The following is a 17,376-nucleotide window of genomic DNA, read 5'->3' on the forward strand; positions in this document are numbered from 1 at the left end:
GACAAATTCACACGATGATTTTAATCGCACGTGTACTTCAACCCTGGGATCCATCCATGCAACGTATAGAAAGGGGGGCCATAGTTCATAGTGCATTCACCCCTAGTTACATACTTACATCATACACAAATGACAAACCGCTAGTGCTACGCTAAGCTGCCACGAGTCAAATGTAGTGCAGTGTAGCGTCCTCCGATGATGCACGGATCGAGGAGCTTCAGTTCATCCAGAAGAGAGAGCTTCAAAGCTGCTGCCTTTTGGTTTTCCTCAGAAAGGTACAAGGTTCTCTTGAGCACGTCCCTGCATGAGAAAAATCACAAAGTCAATAACTGTGGTGCAACAAAGTTATTAAAGAGTTTGAAGCAACAAAGTTTCCATAAGCAAACTAGTTTCCTATTCGGATTGCTGAAAACGAAAGCAGAAGGGGCCTGCCATCCACGGAAAAATGCACCTCAATCTTGTCAGTAACTCTGTTTCGTGAGCAGCCATATCGTGACCCCATCTTCTTTGAGTTTCTGCCCGCTTCTCTGCTTCTCAAGCTCTTTCTGGCTGGAAAGTTTCAAATGTAAATAAGTGGCAGCAAGACATACCCTATAGCTTCACAAAAGATGAACGGAGGCATGCCCGCGACATAATACCTCGAGAAGATAATTAGATATGCCCTGTAGCTGTAGCAAGAAACTGAGTCATCTGGGACAATGACATAGCTCGGTGCAAGGAAAGCTCGACATGCATCACATCTCTCTCCAATCTTGTCAAACCGCACATTAAGCTTTGGGGCAAGAGATATTTTGATCCATGTAAGTGGACATAGCAGGGAAAAAATAAAAAGAAACAAAACATGTAATTGTTCAGATGGAAAGCAAGACAGTTATGCAAGTGATCCTCACAAAGGAAGGAGATCTCAAATGTTCAGGAAAAAAAATACATATACCTGACCCTTCAGCGATGATGGTGCACTGAAGCTCTCCGCAAAATCGTATCTTGAGCTAGCTGAAGATGCAGATCATGGGATAATCTTAAAGGAACGCACTAGTAGTCAAACATTTGTCAGGTGCTATCTCTACAAGTTGCGCAATTTGTCACCAGAAATCATTAGAGCAAAACTTTCACCAGAAATCTTCACAAGAACAACTACCAGACTTGAAATGATGAAACCGATACAAGTCTCGAACAACTATCTCTCTATCTGCAGCTCGGCTTATAAACTTGATTGCCTCATGGCAGTCCTCGCAAACACGCAGATTCTTGAAGATCCGAAGAGGCATCCCAACCGGGTGGCTGATTATCCCAAATGCAATGGCAAGCCTCTCACTGTGGAACTTCAGAGTTGTTTCTCTCTGTTCCTCCTCAACATCATGTACAACAAGATCAGTTCTACTTGTGTACCCCATTTCCTTCAGCCTCTCCATCAGCTTATCCAAGTAAGCATAGATTTCAGCCGATCTTGGGTGCGACACGTCCCCTGCAACAAATGTATGCACAGCATTCTTCAGATGGATCCAAGATTGACCTGGCTGCTTCTTGACTTTTCTTTCCTGCATTAAACTTCTTAGCTTGAATGTGTCAAGCCATTTGCTGTTGGTGGCATACATGTTTGACATCAGCACATATGATCCAGCATCACATTGTTCTAGTTGAACTAACTTTTCAGAAGCCAATTTTGCGTAATCCATGTGCTTGTAAAGTCGACAGGCTGACAGCAATGTCTTCCAAACAATAGCTTCATGGATGTTGTTTTCCTCAATGAAATTCTTTGCCTTGTCGAGCAGTCCAGCTCGACTGTAAAGATCAACCATGCAATTGTAGTGCTCGGTGCTTGGAACAATTCCATACTCTTCTTGCATAAGCTTAAAGTAGTGCTCTCCGTCACTGACCAATCCACTATGGCTACAAGCTGATAGAACAGCGACAAGGGTTACCTCATTCGGTGTAATAGTTTCCGCTTTCATTCTATTGAAGATCTCTATAGCCATTCTTCCTTGCCCATACGATGCATAGGAGCACAACATTGTAGTCCAGACAGCAACATTCTTGGCCTGAGCACTGTGGAATATCCTCAAAGCATCTTCAAGGCTACCACACTTCGAATACATGCCAATCATGGCAGATGCCAATGGTGCGTCAAATCTGTGGCCCAGCTTCTCAACAAATCCGTGCACTTGCCTACCTTGCTCAACCATCCCTGCATTTCCACACGCTGCAGCTACACTGGTGAGAATGAACTGCTCCGCAGGAACTCCTTCACGTAGCATCCTGCGGAAGAACTCAATAGCTTCCTCCTCCCTGCCATTCTGAACATACCCGGCGACCATCGTGCTCCATGCAAATTTTACGTCTCCTATGAACCATGACCAGCAATCAAAGATTAACAGAGCAGCCTCCATTTCACCACACTTGCAGTACATGTCCATGAGAGAGCAGCAGACAAATGCGTCATCCTCCAGCGCAGCCATCACCAGGCGACCATGGAGCTGCCGGCCCAGGTCCAGCAACGACAGCATGCCAGCCAAGGCAAATGCTGTGGAGTACGTATAGTGATTGAACACAACCCCAGCTCGCACCATTTGCTTCAGACGATCCAATGCCTCAGCTGCGCACCCGTTCCGCATAAGGCCGCTGATGATGGTGTTCCAGCTCGAAGCATCCTGTGACGGCGACTCGTCGAACAGCCGCATAGCCGCCAGAACGTCTCCGCCCTGCAGGCACGCGCTGAGCACGATGTTCCAGGAGACGGCGTCCTTCTCGGCCATCGCCCCAAACGCCCGCCTGGCGCGGTCGTGGTGACCGCACTTGGCGTACATGTCGAGGACGGCGTTGCAGAGCACCACGTCCTGGCGCACGCCGCTCCGCAGCATCCACCCGTGCACGCGCCTGCCGGACTCCACGTCGCCGAGCCCCGCGCAGCACCGGAGGACGCCCGCGAGGACAAAGGCGTTGGGCGCGGCCGCGCCGCCTCCGCCTCCGGCCAGCATCTCCGCGAACGCGCGCATGCCGTCCGCGTGCCTGCCGCCGCGCGCGCAGCCGGAGATGATCGCCGTCCACGCCGGCAAGCTCCTTGCAGGTGTTCCGTCGAACGCCCTGCGCGCGTCGTGGAAGCCACGGGATTTGGCGAGGCAGGCCAGAGCACAGCCGCGCGCGCGCTCCCGGGGCGTCCCATACAAGGCTGCTTCTTTCGCCCTTCCGAGGAGGTCGCGGGCGCGCGGTACGAGCCCGCCGGAGGAGGGAGAGGAGAAACTTGGCGGCGGCGAGAGCGGCGCGGCCGCAGCAGCTTTCCTCGCCGCGCGGGCCATCAGCGGATGCGCCTCAGAGAGTTCTCCGCGCCATCGACGAGGTAGGGCGCCATTTTTTCCGGCTTCCAACAGCCGCCGCACCTCCGGAACTCACGCACGGCCGCCGGCGTCGCGCCGCCTTGGTCTCGGTGGGAGAGTTGTGCTTTTCCGAAGCGAAGGGGACAAGGTGCGGTGTGGAGAAGTGCGCTTCGATTGAGGGGCCTATGTGCAAAATGGAAGAATGCATCGCACGGCTCTGGAACTCTGGTCATCTCTGGCCGTTGGATGCTACTTTTCGTAATAAAAAGAAAAGTGAGGGGCTCTTTTGGTAGTTGCTCCTCAACGCCAGGCGCCAGCGTTGCGTTGTATGTCGCCAGAGGCGATAAAAATCAATGATCTCGCCTACAGAAACGGTCCAGCAAGCGACCCACTGCTGACCCACCAGGACGTCATCTTCCTCGGTGTCTCTTCATCGCGTGACGCCGCCAACCCTTCGTCCTTCCCAGCGCCACCTCCTTCTTCGTTCGCCCCGCGCCGCTATCCTACCTTGTCTCCGGCACTTCCGTCGCCGGATTCGCTATCGCCGCAGCCCTAACCCGGCTCCTTCTATACCCATAGTCTCATCGGAGTAGCTCAGATCCAACAACCCCAACAACCCAAACCCTAACCGGCGATGTTGAGCTGCTACAACGTATGTGGACGTGTGTAGAAGATGATACGCAGAGTAAGAAGATGGACGGCTGGAAGTATCGTTCGCGCATGTCCCACTTAGCAGCTTGCCTAGCGCGCGTAGGCGACCGATGATTATCTGTCGCATGTACAGTCGCTGACGTGTTGCGAGCCCCTTACACATGAAGAAAAAAACCCACGAAAAAAAATCCCCTCGCGTTTTGTTCTTCGCCAGTGTCGATTCCTCGCCGCTCTCTAATTGTGTCGTCGCCGAGGCTGCCACCCTCGATTCGTGCCATCTCCTCCAACGTCCAGTCGCGGCGTGACGAACCCGCGCTGCTGGATGATGCTCCCCGAGGGCCGCTGCCTCCACCCCCACCAACCCGACCTCCGCAGCTACACCCGCTTCCTCAACCTCGACCCGGGGGCCAGGTTCGCTCCCGGCTCCCGCTCCTTGAGGACCACTAGGCCATTGACTACGTCAACAGCCTCCTCCATCCTTTCACCGGCAACATCGCCGAGCTCCCGCCGCTGGCGACCCATTGGCATTCCAAGGCAAACTATACGACAATGTACACCAGTTCCTCCAGATTGACCCACCTGTGCAGGCAGTGATGAACGCAGCCCAGAAGCTATGGGGCTCATCTATCGTCTTCTTCCTTCTTTCCTTCCTCTTTCTCTTCTTCTTCCTTTCTCTTTTCTTCTTCCTCTCTCTTTGATCAAAAAATATTAGGGGACCTTGGGGGCCTCCATGGGCTGTGAGCCGGTGTGCAACCTCCACAGTTGATCGACACAATCCTTGTATCCAAGTTCCGCGATCCTAAATATCTGGTAGAATGCGATTGAGAGATCCTGGTGCTTAGCTACAGAGGTGCATCTATGTCGCGAATCCTAATTTGCAAACTCACGGACCTTGTGCTGCAAAGGTTTATCCCAATAAGAAGCATAGGAGACAATACCTTGTTGGTGGGAGAAAGACGCATGAGCGTATCTTCTATGGTACTGTCTACGTTAGGGGTGACAATGTTGTCTGCACTCATCCAAGAAAAGGCTATCTTGCACAGTACCAACTCAGCAGTGGAACCAGGTCACCGGCACTCAATGATTGCAGCATGTACGCTCGTGCACAAGACCCTAGTAGCCTGGTCCACTATGTCGGCAGGCGTATTTACTTCATTTTTGCACATTGCTCAATTGTTTCAATTTTGGGCTGCCTAGTAAATTTTTCTTTTGCATTATGTGATTGTAGGAACAGAGGAATAGTGTTGAGAATGAGACCACAGGTTCGTATGCATGGTTAAGATAATATCAGGTTTCAAGATGAGGTCGGTCCACATCCCTTGTTTTCGGCACCAGTATGGCAGTATGCAGTACGCAAGCCAGGGTCTGTTTGTTCGCTTCAGCTTATAAGCCGGCTGAAAAGCTGAAATGGCTGATTTGTTGTGAGAGGAAAACACTGTTCGGTGACTGATAAGCCGGCTGAATAAGCTGAAGCGAACAGGCCCTTAGATTAGAATTTGCAAAATATTTTTCACTCGTAGTCACACTGTAATTTTGAGTTATTTAGTCTTTGCTTTGGAGAGAGAAGCAGGCTACTCTTCGCCATAGCCATCGTGTGGAAACGACTCACATGTAACCAAAAGCGCGATGGACGAAGAAGGTACTAAGCCCGCGCAACGTATATACATAGCAACCGGATGGCGGACCTGACCCTATTCATGTATAATTACACATTCATGCGTTGTTATCCCATCTTGCAAACCCTCACGTAACCAGTGGCGGACGCAGGCCAACTACTAGGGGGCTCATGTACCCATCCTTCTTCCTCCTCCTCCTCTCCTTGCTCTTTCTCTTCTTCTTTCTCTCTCTTTCCTTATCCTCCTCCTCAGTCTATATATGGTCAAAGAATGTTTGGTGTTAGTGTGTGTGGGTGGGTGGGGGGGGGCGTTTGAGCTCCCCCTAGCCCGTGTGTATCCACCCTTGCACGATCTCGTCCATGCACGACCTTGCGATCGCCACATTATTACACGAGAGAAGAATATGTCACATCCATTCACAAGTTGAATCATGAACGGCCCTTATTAGTACTAGTTAGGGCACAAATTTGAGCTCTTTCAATCGTAAGGGGCAGATCTAAAGGGGAGGCTAGAGGCACTATCGACATAAGTTGGCTAGTGTTGGAGTAGGTATTTCTTCAACCTATAATCTTTCTGCATTTGGTTCTGTACAAACGCGCACTATGCTACTATGCTGCAACTATTGACACATTTTGCCTATTTGAATTTAAAGGAAGTTAATTAAAGAAGGGACGTGGCTTTGGCAACTCTTGAATTCATGGATGTATCTTTTCCCGGTATAGAGCTCAATGAGAAATCCAACAAATCGAAATTCAACTAGTGAAGATTTGTAGAGGAGGTCAACTGTTGAGTGCGGCTATTCAGCCAATAAGAAAATATTTTTGGGATAATTTCCAGTTGTTAAATATCAGAAAAATCAGTATATATTATAAATGGGTGTCAACTAACGTGTTGCCTTGAAGATTTTGAGATTGTCGAATTAAGGAATGTCTAGTTTGAATGGACTTAGGACCCGTTTGTTTGAGCTTCTTGGAAGCTTCTCAACAAAAAATTCAGAAGCACAAACAATAGCGAATTTCTAGTGCAGCTTTTGAAAAGCTAGGAGCTTAGAAATACTAAATTTTTACAAAAAACTGGAAAGCTCAATTTTAAGAGCTTTTCGTAGCTTTTTGAGCTCAGAAAGGGCCTGTTTGTTTGAGCTGCAGCTTTTGAGCTTTTCTAAAAAGCTGTTGCTAGCTTTTTTTTTATGAAAATCCAACATTAGCTTTTAGAAGATGCGTTTAGTTTTTTGAACTCAAAAAGTTACGAAAAGCTCATAAAACTGAGCTTTCCATATAACTCAGCTTTTCTAGGCTTCCAGCTTTCCGGAAGTTGCACGAAAATTTCGCTGTTTATTTGATCTTCTAGCTTTTCACGTTGAGAAGCTGCCAGGAAGCTCAAACAAACCGACCCTAAAGGTTGATCATGACGTTGTACAAGTTATTGAAGCCCATGATAAAGAAGCCATCCTGATTCAAGAAGTGGCACTGCCTGTACTGGACACAAATGCATGCATACGAGGGTGTTTATTTCTTTAGTCGCTTCTAAAATTCTTATCACATCAAATGTTTAGAGACTAATTAGGAGTATTAAACATAGACTAATTACAAAACCAATTACACAGATGGAGACTAATTTGCGAGATGAATCTATTAAGCCTAATTAGTCCATGATTTGACAATGTGTTGCTACAGTAAACATGTGCTAATGATGGATTAATTAGGCTTAATAGATTTGTATCGTGAATTAGCCTCCATCTGTGTAATTAGTTTTATAATTAGCTCATGTTTAGTCCTCCTAATTAGCCTCCAAATATTCGATGTGATATGAATTTTAGTCCGGACTAAAGATCCAAACACCTCTATGTAACCCTCGTTTTTCTACAAGTTTGCATGTACTACAAACTATGCAGGCCAACACATCGATTGGGTTGTTAGATGATCTCAAGTTTGGTCCATGTGCGTGTACCGTTCCAGGAAATGTTTTGGTCTGAACGCCTGCTTGCGTTTTCGGTATTATAGCCTGTGAATATATAGTTACCATTCAGAAAAGTGCCAACGTGAATGGAATATTGTACTCGCAGTAAGCAGCCAAGCCATAATTAGCGCATAGCAACCACAGCCAGAAGTTCAACTCCGAGCACCCCTCACCACCCCCTGTTCGACCGGAGTCCGGCGCGGCCATACTCTCTCCTCCACCGCCATGGCGCCACCGTCGTGGCAAGGGCACGCAGCTGCCGCCGTCCTCTCCGCCTTCCTCCTCGTCATAGCACCGTACGCCGCGGCCATCGGCGTCAACTACGGCACCAAGGGCGACAACCTCCCGCCGCCGGCGAAGGTGGCGTCGTTCCTCGCCAACCGCACCCGCATCGACCGGGTGAAGCTGTTCGACACCAACGCCGACATGGTCCGCGCCTTCGCCGGCACGGGCATCGCGCTCACGGTCACCGCGGCCAACGGCGACATCCCCAAGCTCGCCACCAAGGACGGCGCCGCCGCTTGGGTGTCCGCCAACGTCGCGCCCTACTACCCCGCCACGGACATCTCCCTCGTCGCCGTCGGGAACGAGATCATGGCCACCGCCGACAAGACCCTCATCAACAGCCTCGTCCCCGCCATGCGGGCGCTCAAGGCCGCCCTCGTCGCGGCGGGGTTCCCCAAGATCCGCGTCTCCACGCCGCACTCCCTGGGCGTCCTCTCCGTCTCCGAGCCGCCGTCGGCGAGCCGGTTCCGCGACGGCTTCGACCGCGCCGTGTTCGCGCCGATGCTCGAGTTCCACCGCCAGACGGGCTCGCCGTTCATGGTGAACCCGTACCCCTACTTCGGGTACAACGGCGGCACGCTGGCGTACGCGCTGGCGCGCCCGGGCGCCGTCGGCGTCGCGGACCCCGGCACGGGGATCACGTACACGAGCATGTTTGAGGCGCAGCTGGACGCGGTGTTCTCGGCGATGAAGAGGCTCGGGTTCGGCGACGTGGAGATCGCGGTGGGGGAGACCGGGTGGCCGTCCAAGGCTGAGGACGGGCAGGCCGGCGTCAGCGCCGCCGAGGCGGCGGAGTACAACCGGTACCTCATCGGCGAGGCCGCCGGCGGATCGGGCACGCCGCTGATGCCGAAGCGAACCTTCGAGACCTACATCTTCTCGCTCTTCAACGAGAACCTCAAGCCCGGCCCCGTGGCCGAGCGCAACTTCGGGCTCTTCGAGGCAGACCTCACGCCGGTGTACGACGCCGGCCTCATGAAAGACGGGGCGAAGGCGGCAGCCGAGCCGGCGCCGGCGGCTACCCTGACATCCGCCGGATCAGGAGCGCCGGAGCCGGCGAAGGCTCGCAATGGCGGCAAGGCCGCGAAGAAACATGTCACGGAGGCGGCGGCGCCGGCTGAGACGGACGCGTCGGCGCCTGCAGAGACGCCCGCGTCGGCACCTGCGCCTTCGTCGTCGGGGGACGCCGCTTCGCCGATGGCCACCGGACCGTCACCGTCGGGGGCGGCGCCGGCAGAGGGCGATTCGACCGACGATGAGAAGACGCCGGTTCGTAGCTCTATTTCACACAATCTGATGATGATCGTGTGTAGGCAGGTGTCGAGGGAATAATTTCATCTGAATAATGCGTGCAGGAGGAGGAAGGAGGCGATGCTCCGGCGGCGGCCGCCGGCGAGTCGTCGGAGGCCGCACCCAAGGTACGTGAAACATGCATGACGATGTAACATTTGTCTCGCATGACTTGACTCTCGTTTTGCGTTGCGTGTAGTCATGCATGACCGGAAAATGATCACGACGCCTTCATGCAACAAACATGCTGGCAATGCATAGGGTTGCCATGAAGTCATGAAGAGCATATAATCTGCTTTGATTTCGATTAGCTTTTGTTTAACCTTTCATCAGAAATCACTCACTAATGTAGTAATGTCTAATGCTTTTCGCTTTGTTGATGAAACTACTGGTCAGGACGGTGATGCCGCCGAGGGAAGCACGGAGAAGAAGGCCGACACATCGCCGGCGCCGGCCGGAGCGGCTTCAGCAGCCGCCGACATTCTCGTCCCCATCTCTTCCATCCTCACGGCTGCTCTTTCCCTAGCTCTTCACATATAGCTCTCCACAGTCCTGTTATTGTACTAAAAATTAACGACTATTTGAATTAGCTGGGGGCATGTTGTATGAAAAAAAAATTGTTGACATAGTGTTCGCCCCTTCTTCAGTTCCTCCCTCCTAAATGTGTATCTTTTTGTTTCTTCTGGGCGTTACATTCGTCAAGACGGGAGTTTTCACTCGTCCTGCTCGACGTCAAGTCCAACTCGCATTAGACTCGTACTTCCTCAGTTTCGTTTCTAAATTTTGCTACGAATCTAAAATAACTTATATTTTGAAATGGAGGAAATATATCCTAAGCTTGAGAACTCCTACGAGGTTAGGTGAAAGTATTATATTTGAATTCAAGTAACAATAGGACGCCACGGCTTGAACGACTGATTTGCACGATGGAGGTTAGACCATCACGGCCAAAGTAAGCTAGATTTAGAAAACGTGAAGAACTTGTAATTGCACTGACAATTGCAGTTGCAGCTCACTTATTCAAATAAACCGGCTCAAAAAGGAATTATTAAGAATCGAACAGGTAAAAAAAGAACAAGAAAAACACACGTGCACGATTGACCAGAAGTCAAAGAAGCCGTGCTAACGTCTGATGTCGAGCGGCCCCACCTGTCATTAGCGCCCCTGCACAACGGACAGAAACATGGGCCGGACTGTCCATGTCACGGCCCGTGCGCCCTCCGGCCGCCCCCAAAAGCCAGCAGCCTCCTCCCCAACCACCACTCCTCAGCCCGCACCGCACGCACGCTGCTGCGTCTTCCCGCCGCGCCGCCACCCCACCAATCCCCCCCACCAACTCCTCCGTCCTCCTCCCTCCTCCAATCCTGCTATTTCCCACCCGAATCCATCCAATTCCCCGCCGGAATCTCTTCGATCCACCTCCGCCTCCATACCCTCTTCCGGTGCGCTCCCGCTTCCCTCCTCTCGCCGCGCAGGATTTTTCCCGCCCCCAATCTGACCATTTCTCTCTCTCCCCCTCCGCGCGTGCGGGTCGCAGGAGGAGCGCGGCGCGGCGGCGAGCGGGACCGAGCATGAGCATGGCGTACTCCTGCGCGGGCGCGCGCCTCCACGGCCGCGGCTGTATTGGCGTCGCTAAATGCCGCCCCGCCGCCGCCCTGCTCGGGATGCGGGGCGCCCGCCTCCGCCCGACCGTGCGGGGGTGGGCCGCCGCCAGGGGAATCCGCGCCGACCTCCCTCCGCCGCCACGGGCGAGCGCGGACGGCGCGTTCACCTCTGGCCCGGCTGTCGCCGTGCCCGAAGCGGGGGACGCCACTGAGCAAGTGGCCGCGGCTGCTCAGCCGGCTGCGCTTCCGGATATGCACGATAAGGCCGGTGGCGCTGATGTTGATGATGGGGCGGGTGGGAATGGGAAGTTCCCGCCCGGTGGCGGTGGTGGGGACGGGGATAATGGTGGCGGTGGCGGCGGCGGTGGGGGTGACGGTGAGGAGGGGGAGGACGAGTTCGGGCCCATCCTGAGCTTCGAGCAGGTGGTGCAGGAGGCGGAGAAGCGCGGAGTCAGCCTGCCCAGCTTGCCCGCGGACATGGTCGAGGCGGCCAAGAGCGTCGGGATTCAGAAGCTGCTGCTGCTCAGATACTTGGACATGCAGGTAAGCAGTTTTCTCGTTGTTGATAAGGTGGTTCGATTGGGAATCCGCTGACATGAGTTTGCTTTGTTGGTTGGACGTGGAAGGCGTCCGTCTGGCCCCTGGGTCCTGCCATTAGGTCCTGCGCGCTTCTCCGGAACAGGATGCTGGTTGATCCTACATTCCTCTTCAAAATCGGGACGGAGGTAGGTCTGGTTTATTTGTTTTGACTAGTGTTGTGCATTGATATTGATGATTTTTTGTCGATATGACTTTGAGTGTTCTATGGGATATGCTGCAGATAGTTATCGATACGTGTTGCGCGACATTTGCGGAGGTTCAGAAGAGAGGGGAGGAGTTTTGGTCAGAGTTTGAGTTGTATGCAGCAGATATGTTGGTAGGAGTTGTTGTTAATGTAGCATTAGTCGGCATGTTAGCACCATATGCTCGATTCGGTGGCAGATCTGCATCAGAAGGTCTCCTTGGGCGTGTTAGGCATGCTTATGATGCCCTCCCAAGCAGGTGAGTTGTGAACAATAACGATTTTGTTTTATGTACACAGTTATTTACTTGGCATAAGTGCCATATGTTGATTTGTGACTTGTAGTTTCACCACTGTCATATGTTGACAATGCCGTTCATTTTTTTCTCATTAATGCTTTATACCGTTCATTTGAGTAATGCTCACTGAAGCTGATTCTTGCAGCGTTTTTGAAGCTGCAAGGCCAGGATGCCAATTTTCTGTACAACAACGGATTGGAACATACTTTTTCAAGGTAACTTTATGTTTGGTGCAATACTTACTAGTTTCACCAGAAATGTTAGCAACCATCTGTCTCTTCTAATGCCTGAGGTATTTGCTTCGAGAACAGGGAATTTTATATGGTTGTGTTGGATTCTTTTGTGGTATTGTGGGACAAGGGATTGCTAATTTGATAATGACTGCCAAAAGGTAATTTTATTCTCCATGTACTATATTTGCTATCATGCAAATTCTTATCTTGTTCATGTTTTTGCTGTCGCATCGTGTTGTTCTGTTTAACAAACACATGTGGGCTAGTTTTTCTTCTTTTGTGCCAATGGGACATACTTTAGTTGCATCCTGCCTTATGGCATTTACTTGCATGACCATTGGTAATCTGTTCAAGTAGACTGCAAATATGTGTGGACGGAGACGGACTAGGTTATACTAAACTCTACATTCTACATCTAAAGAGGCTCTTTTTGCTTGCTTAATCAGTGTTTTAACTATTACCTGCTTTCTTTTCTGTTACTCAATTGCCAGGCGATAGCTATATAGACTGTTAGCACAAGGCATATTTAGTGTGCTTTCTGCACCTAATTGAACTGCAGTTTGATATAGTAACTAGCGATTAATGATGGTGCATGGGAATTGCACCTTTTAATGGAGCTTGGTTGGGAGCTTGACAATATCATGTGCCTTTTGTGTTTTTCATGAATCATCTATGTGTATAAGTCAGACTTTTGTCCATAATAAGAGATTCAGGAAGATAATTGGAGTCAATAAGAATTGCCATACAGATGCAACTGTATAATGCTGAAAGGACATCCAAACATTGCAGGTTATGTCATCATGATTTAGGTTCATGCAGGACAGATAAAAGAAAGATCAGTTGCACATCCAAATGGAACACCTAGCTAATTTATTCTTCAGATTCTGGTTTATTATTTAGTCCAAAAAGGGTGATTGTGGGTGCAATTTTGTTATCAGTTTCAGGGGTACCTAATCAATGTGAAATAATTTAAAAATTCTGATGATATACTGCTCAATATAATCTATGCATACATTTTGAAGTTCAAATTCGTAATGTTGAGAGAGTAACCAAAATAAGAAAAAAAATCTGAAAAATGATAAATCAAAAGTAAGATGAAAAGTATGAGAACTAAATGCTGCTAGAATGCTCCATAGACCACAATTTTTTTTTATGAATTTTGTCATGTTGATTTGTTTGCTCAAACCGTAAGAGAGTCCTTGGTCACACATCTAATGGTGATGGAGGTTGATATCTCCCCAAAACTATCAGATGGACATATCCAAATGCCGGTCATGTTGATTTGTTTGCTCAAACCGTAAGAGAGTCCTTGGTCACACATCTAATGGTGATGGAGGTTGATATCTCCCCAAAACTATCAGATGGACATATCCAAATGCCGATTTCAAACGTAGATTTGTTGTCTTTGTTATATAGGAGGTGACTACCACTTTGATTATATGGATACAGTAAACAGGAGGGATCACATGGCCTCTTAAATAGTTCATTCAATGCTCATGTAGGCATTTGCGTTAACTTACATTATATATCTCAGCTATATATTTCATTAAATCACTACCAGTTGCAGTAAGTTCTTACAATTGCTAGTATGATACCAAGTACCACCATGGTGTTTATGAACTATGTGAACCAGCTTATATGGAGTTTTCATTTGGTATTCATTCTGATATACAAGGAGACTAAAGTAAACTGATCTTTTCTGAACTTAGTTTCCTGATTTTAAACATACACAACCGTAATACTTTCCTCAAAGAACAAAATTCTTTTATCTTACTGTCCTTATAAAAATTATGATGTGTATGGTGATCAAATTTACCAATCTCTTCTCATTGTTTGTGTATTATTTGTGAATCTCAGACTTTCTCATTTCCTTCAAATTTGTACCGCAGGAGTGTTAAGAAGTCAGAGCATGATGTACCTGTTCCACCTCTTCTCAAAACTTCTGCTTTGTGGGGTAAGGGTGACCAGTCAGTTGGCCTATCACTATTTCATATCTGAATTATTTGCAAATGCATATTACTAGATTTATGCTTCTCTCATCCCTGTGAGGTTAAATAAAATATATGGAGGTTTCTGTACATAATTCATGAACTGAAATTACATATTTTGGTTCCATGGTCATGCACAAAATTTAGTTTCTTATGAATATATGGGTGTTAGTAGTATCGAGGTCGTCTCTTAAAAAGGAAAAAAAATGATGATCTGTTTCATTTAGAGGACCATCCCTGCACTCGCGAAGCTCCTGAATTTGATTGGCTCTTGTGCTGTATTTTAAGTTTTTCAAATGCTTATTTGTTTGTTTGAATGACTTTCTTTTGAACACTGATAGTGAATTAAGACTTGTGAAGTTATAACGAGATGTATTTTTGATCAAAGCCATGTGGTTTCAATACAACCACAACAATTGATATTTAGTTGGTCTCTTTAGTCAATGCCATTGTTTCACTGTTGACATTCATACGCATCTGTTTAAAATTTCCTGTGATTACACGGTTACAATTTATTCATATGCATCTGTTCAAAATTTCCTGTAATCATATGGTTACAACTTTCTGCTTTAGACTTGTACTAGTCTAAATATGCAGTTCAGTTAAGGAAGCTATTTTGCTGGTTCTTACTGAGGTGTTCTCATAGTAATAGGATTTGTTTTTTGACATTTCCTGATTGCATTTGCATCTAGTAAAGCTTTCTAAACAATGAATCGTTCTGATTGTTTCAGGTGTATTCCTTGGTGTTTCTTCCAACACACGTTATCAGATTATCAATGGACTAGAGCGCTTGGTTGAGGCATCACCTGTTGCCAAGCGTGTCCCAGCTGCTTCTCTGGCATTCACTGTCGGCGTGCGCTTTGCCAATAATGTGTACGGAGGAATGCAGTTTGTTGACTGGGCGAGAATGACTGGTTGTCAGTGAGGTGCAGGCTTTCATATTTTCATGGTGAGATATTATTCCCTTTTTCTTTTCATAAATGCACGCGTGTCTTCTCTTGATGTAGCCAATAAGCTGTAGATGTATATTGCATGTAATGTGCAACTCCATGCTGAAAGCTCGTATGCTTGTTATTGCAGTCACCATTCGCAGTGATGCTGCCGCGTGCGGTCTGCTGTTTGTGTTCCACCCAAACTCGTCGAATTTTCACCATCTCAAGTCAAATATACATGATATCAATAATTGCTTCGGGGTGCAGAAGATCTCAAAAATAAATGTGGTAGCTCCTCATAGTGATTCTGAGATTGAGTGGGAGCTAGCATTAGGAGTGTGCTTATGCAGGGTAGAGCCAGGAAGAGATGAGATTGTTTGTTTTCGTGCTGAAGATGTCGCCATCTTGATTTGGATAGCTGGATCTGTTTGATTGAAATGACTTTGTCTCCATAGCATTTGATGTGTCTGGCTATATATCTTTGGCAACATAGGAATCAAGATTTCTTCCTCTGAACAGGTGGCCTCGAAGGTGACTAGTGTCGAGTAAATAGAAAGTGAATTTACAACAGCTCCTCTCCTGCCGTGGTCGCCTAGAAACTACGGTGTGGCTGCCACCGACGCTCGTGTTCATGCCGAGTGTGGCCGGCTGCTGGCCATTGAAGTAGATTGATCCGTATGAGGACGCTGACCCCGCGCTATACAGACGCCGGTGGGAGCTTGAGCATCCCAAGCGGATGAGGAAGGTGATTTTTTTATTTTTAAAAAAGATATTTTTAAAAATAACTTCTCCCTAACTTTATTTGCTCTGCGTGATCCTTTTGGTCATGCTGTGCGCTGTGGCGCGGCAGTTAGCCACTGCCACGCCACATGCAGTGGCGCCACGCTGGCGCGGCGAGGCACATGCACAAGCTTGTCGTGCTAGACCGCCTGGCACGGCAGAGGCTACGTCTAGACCATCGCACGCCCTTCTCCTTCCCTCTCCCTCCTTTCTTCCAGCTGTTGCCCCTGTTCGAACCGGTCCTCCTCCTTACCATCCCCTCCCCTCCCCGCAATCATCCGACGTTTTGGGGTGGGATAAGTGGGGGAATCGATCCCCGTGTCCTTAGGAAGGTATTCCCCCACTTTTTTCCTTATTTTACCTTGCATTGCATAGATATTTGAACAACTAGGTTAGGCTAGGGTTAGGGTAAGATGTTGAATGTTGAATCAATGCAAATTCATGTTGATAGATCGGAGTCGCAGTACACTTGTAGGTATCATTCTGCCCCTGGATTTGACGTTTAGAAAATGCAACATATGCTTGATTTGAGATTTTGATAATGATTTAGTTGGAGGCATGCAATATAGATGAATAACGTAGATGGATAATGTAGATGAATGATAGAATTGTTGTTATCGTGGTTAGCCCTATTCGTTGGCAACACAATGGTATTGTTGAAAAATCTTAATTCGTGTTTGGTCACTTGTTGTGTAGGTGTGATGTCGACGATCGGGTATGAATACAAGCGGCGCATGGGCTATATGCAGTATCCAAGTGAGTCGGATAAGGATGCTTCCATACCTCCAGCCCTTCCTGTTCCAGATTGTAGACGTAGCGTGCCAGCCGAGGTGAAATAATTAAGACACCATAAAATCGGAGGAAGAGCCTACTATGTGTGCAAGTGGAAGTTTGATCCTATGCCTGCAAGCCCTTATTATTTTTTCAATAGATAGATGGATCCGAGAAATATGATCCTAGGATCCGCCTATTCCATACGACAGAACGAAGCTTGAACCATACTATCAGTTCAGACGTTGGGTTCCTCCTCCACCAAACCCACCTCCAATGATTGAAGAGGAGAAGCAGGAAGCTGCCTGCAGGCGTGTGAGGGATCGTCACTTGTGCAAGTGTAGAGTTGCTGCTAAGCTTATGCGTCCTAACATAGGGGTTCCACCTAAGTTCACTCCATTTTTCCGATGCTCGCTAAAGACACATGCAAGTTTTGTACCATAATGTTACAATCTTCTGCAAGTCGCACTTATATTTTTTGAGATGTAGCATGTAATCTTGTCATTCTAAGTGATTTCAATGAGTACATTCATGGCCCTAGGCCGTTGTGGCTAACAAAGGAGCAAGTGCGGGAGTTCGAGAATGGAAAGGCACCATGGCCATGTGAATCATATCCTAGTGATAGATACAAGTGTGGTATATTGGCTACGCAAGGTGTGGCGCCTCCGAGCTTGGCTATGGTTGGTTCTGTAGCAATGCATATGGCGAGATTTCTAATAGTTTCAAGTATTTTCACAGGAGGGAAGGACATGTGATTAGGAAGACTTTTATGGTCGCCATGATCTAATATTAAAGTTGGGTCGTACATCGGAATCATGGAAGTCAAGAGAAACACAAGATTTGAGAGATAAGATTAGGTCCAAGTATGATGTGCCTATA

The 17,376-nt window shown here is 48.4% G+C and overlaps 3 protein-coding genes across 4 annotated transcripts; 2 read left to right on the forward strand and 1 right to left on the reverse strand.

Annotated features, from left to right (window-relative positions):
• Positions 1–15: 15 nt before the first annotated feature.
• On the reverse strand, positions 16–3,680 carry LOC117846492 (pentatricopeptide repeat-containing protein At5g04780, mitochondrial). 2 transcript variants are annotated; one of them, XM_034727681.2, is made up of 4 exons: positions 935–3,680; positions 639–772; positions 452–549; positions 16–300 (listed from the first exon to the last, which is right to left on the reverse strand). In XM_034727681.2, exon 1 carries the CDS (start codon positions 3,291–3,293, stop codon positions 1,110–1,112), a length of 2,184 nt encoding a protein of 727 aa, XP_034583572.1. In that variant the 5' UTR covers positions 3,294–3,680; the 3' UTR covers positions 16–300; positions 452–549; positions 639–772; positions 935–1,109. The 2 variants fall into 2 exon arrangements, with proteins under 2 accessions (XP_034583572.1, XP_034583571.1); XM_034727680.2 differs by having other exon boundaries at positions 639–3,680.
• A 3,971-nt stretch (positions 3,681–7,651) lies between these two features.
• Positions 7,652–9,463, forward strand: LOC117845384 (glucan endo-1,3-beta-glucosidase). The gene is made up of 2 exons (XM_072292081.1): positions 7,652–9,088; positions 9,175–9,463. The coding sequence occupies exons 1-2, from the start codon at positions 7,760–7,762 to the stop codon at positions 9,262–9,264; spliced, it is 1,419 nt and encodes a 472-aa protein (XP_072148182.1). The 5' UTR covers positions 7,652–7,759; the 3' UTR covers positions 9,265–9,463.
• A 902-nt stretch (positions 9,464–10,365) lies between these two features.
• Positions 10,366–15,403, forward strand: LOC117845385 (protein RETICULATA, chloroplastic). Its single transcript, XM_034726412.2, has 9 exons — positions 10,366–10,551; positions 10,647–11,256; positions 11,340–11,438; positions 11,534–11,754; positions 11,939–12,008; positions 12,105–12,184; positions 13,916–13,980; positions 14,746–14,963; positions 15,095–15,403. The coding sequence occupies exons 2-8, from the start codon at positions 10,681–10,683 to the stop codon at positions 14,937–14,939; spliced, it is 1,305 nt and encodes a 434-aa protein (XP_034582303.1). The 5' UTR covers positions 10,366–10,551; positions 10,647–10,680; the 3' UTR covers positions 14,940–14,963; positions 15,095–15,403.
• Positions 15,404–17,376: the final 1,973 nt, after the last annotated feature.

This window comes from Setaria viridis, chromosome 2, assembly GCF_005286985.2.
Source record: "Setaria viridis chromosome 2, Setaria_viridis_v4.0, whole genome shotgun sequence".
In the NCBI taxonomy this organism is placed as follows: domain Eukaryota; kingdom Viridiplantae; phylum Streptophyta; class Magnoliopsida; order Poales; family Poaceae; genus Setaria; species Setaria viridis.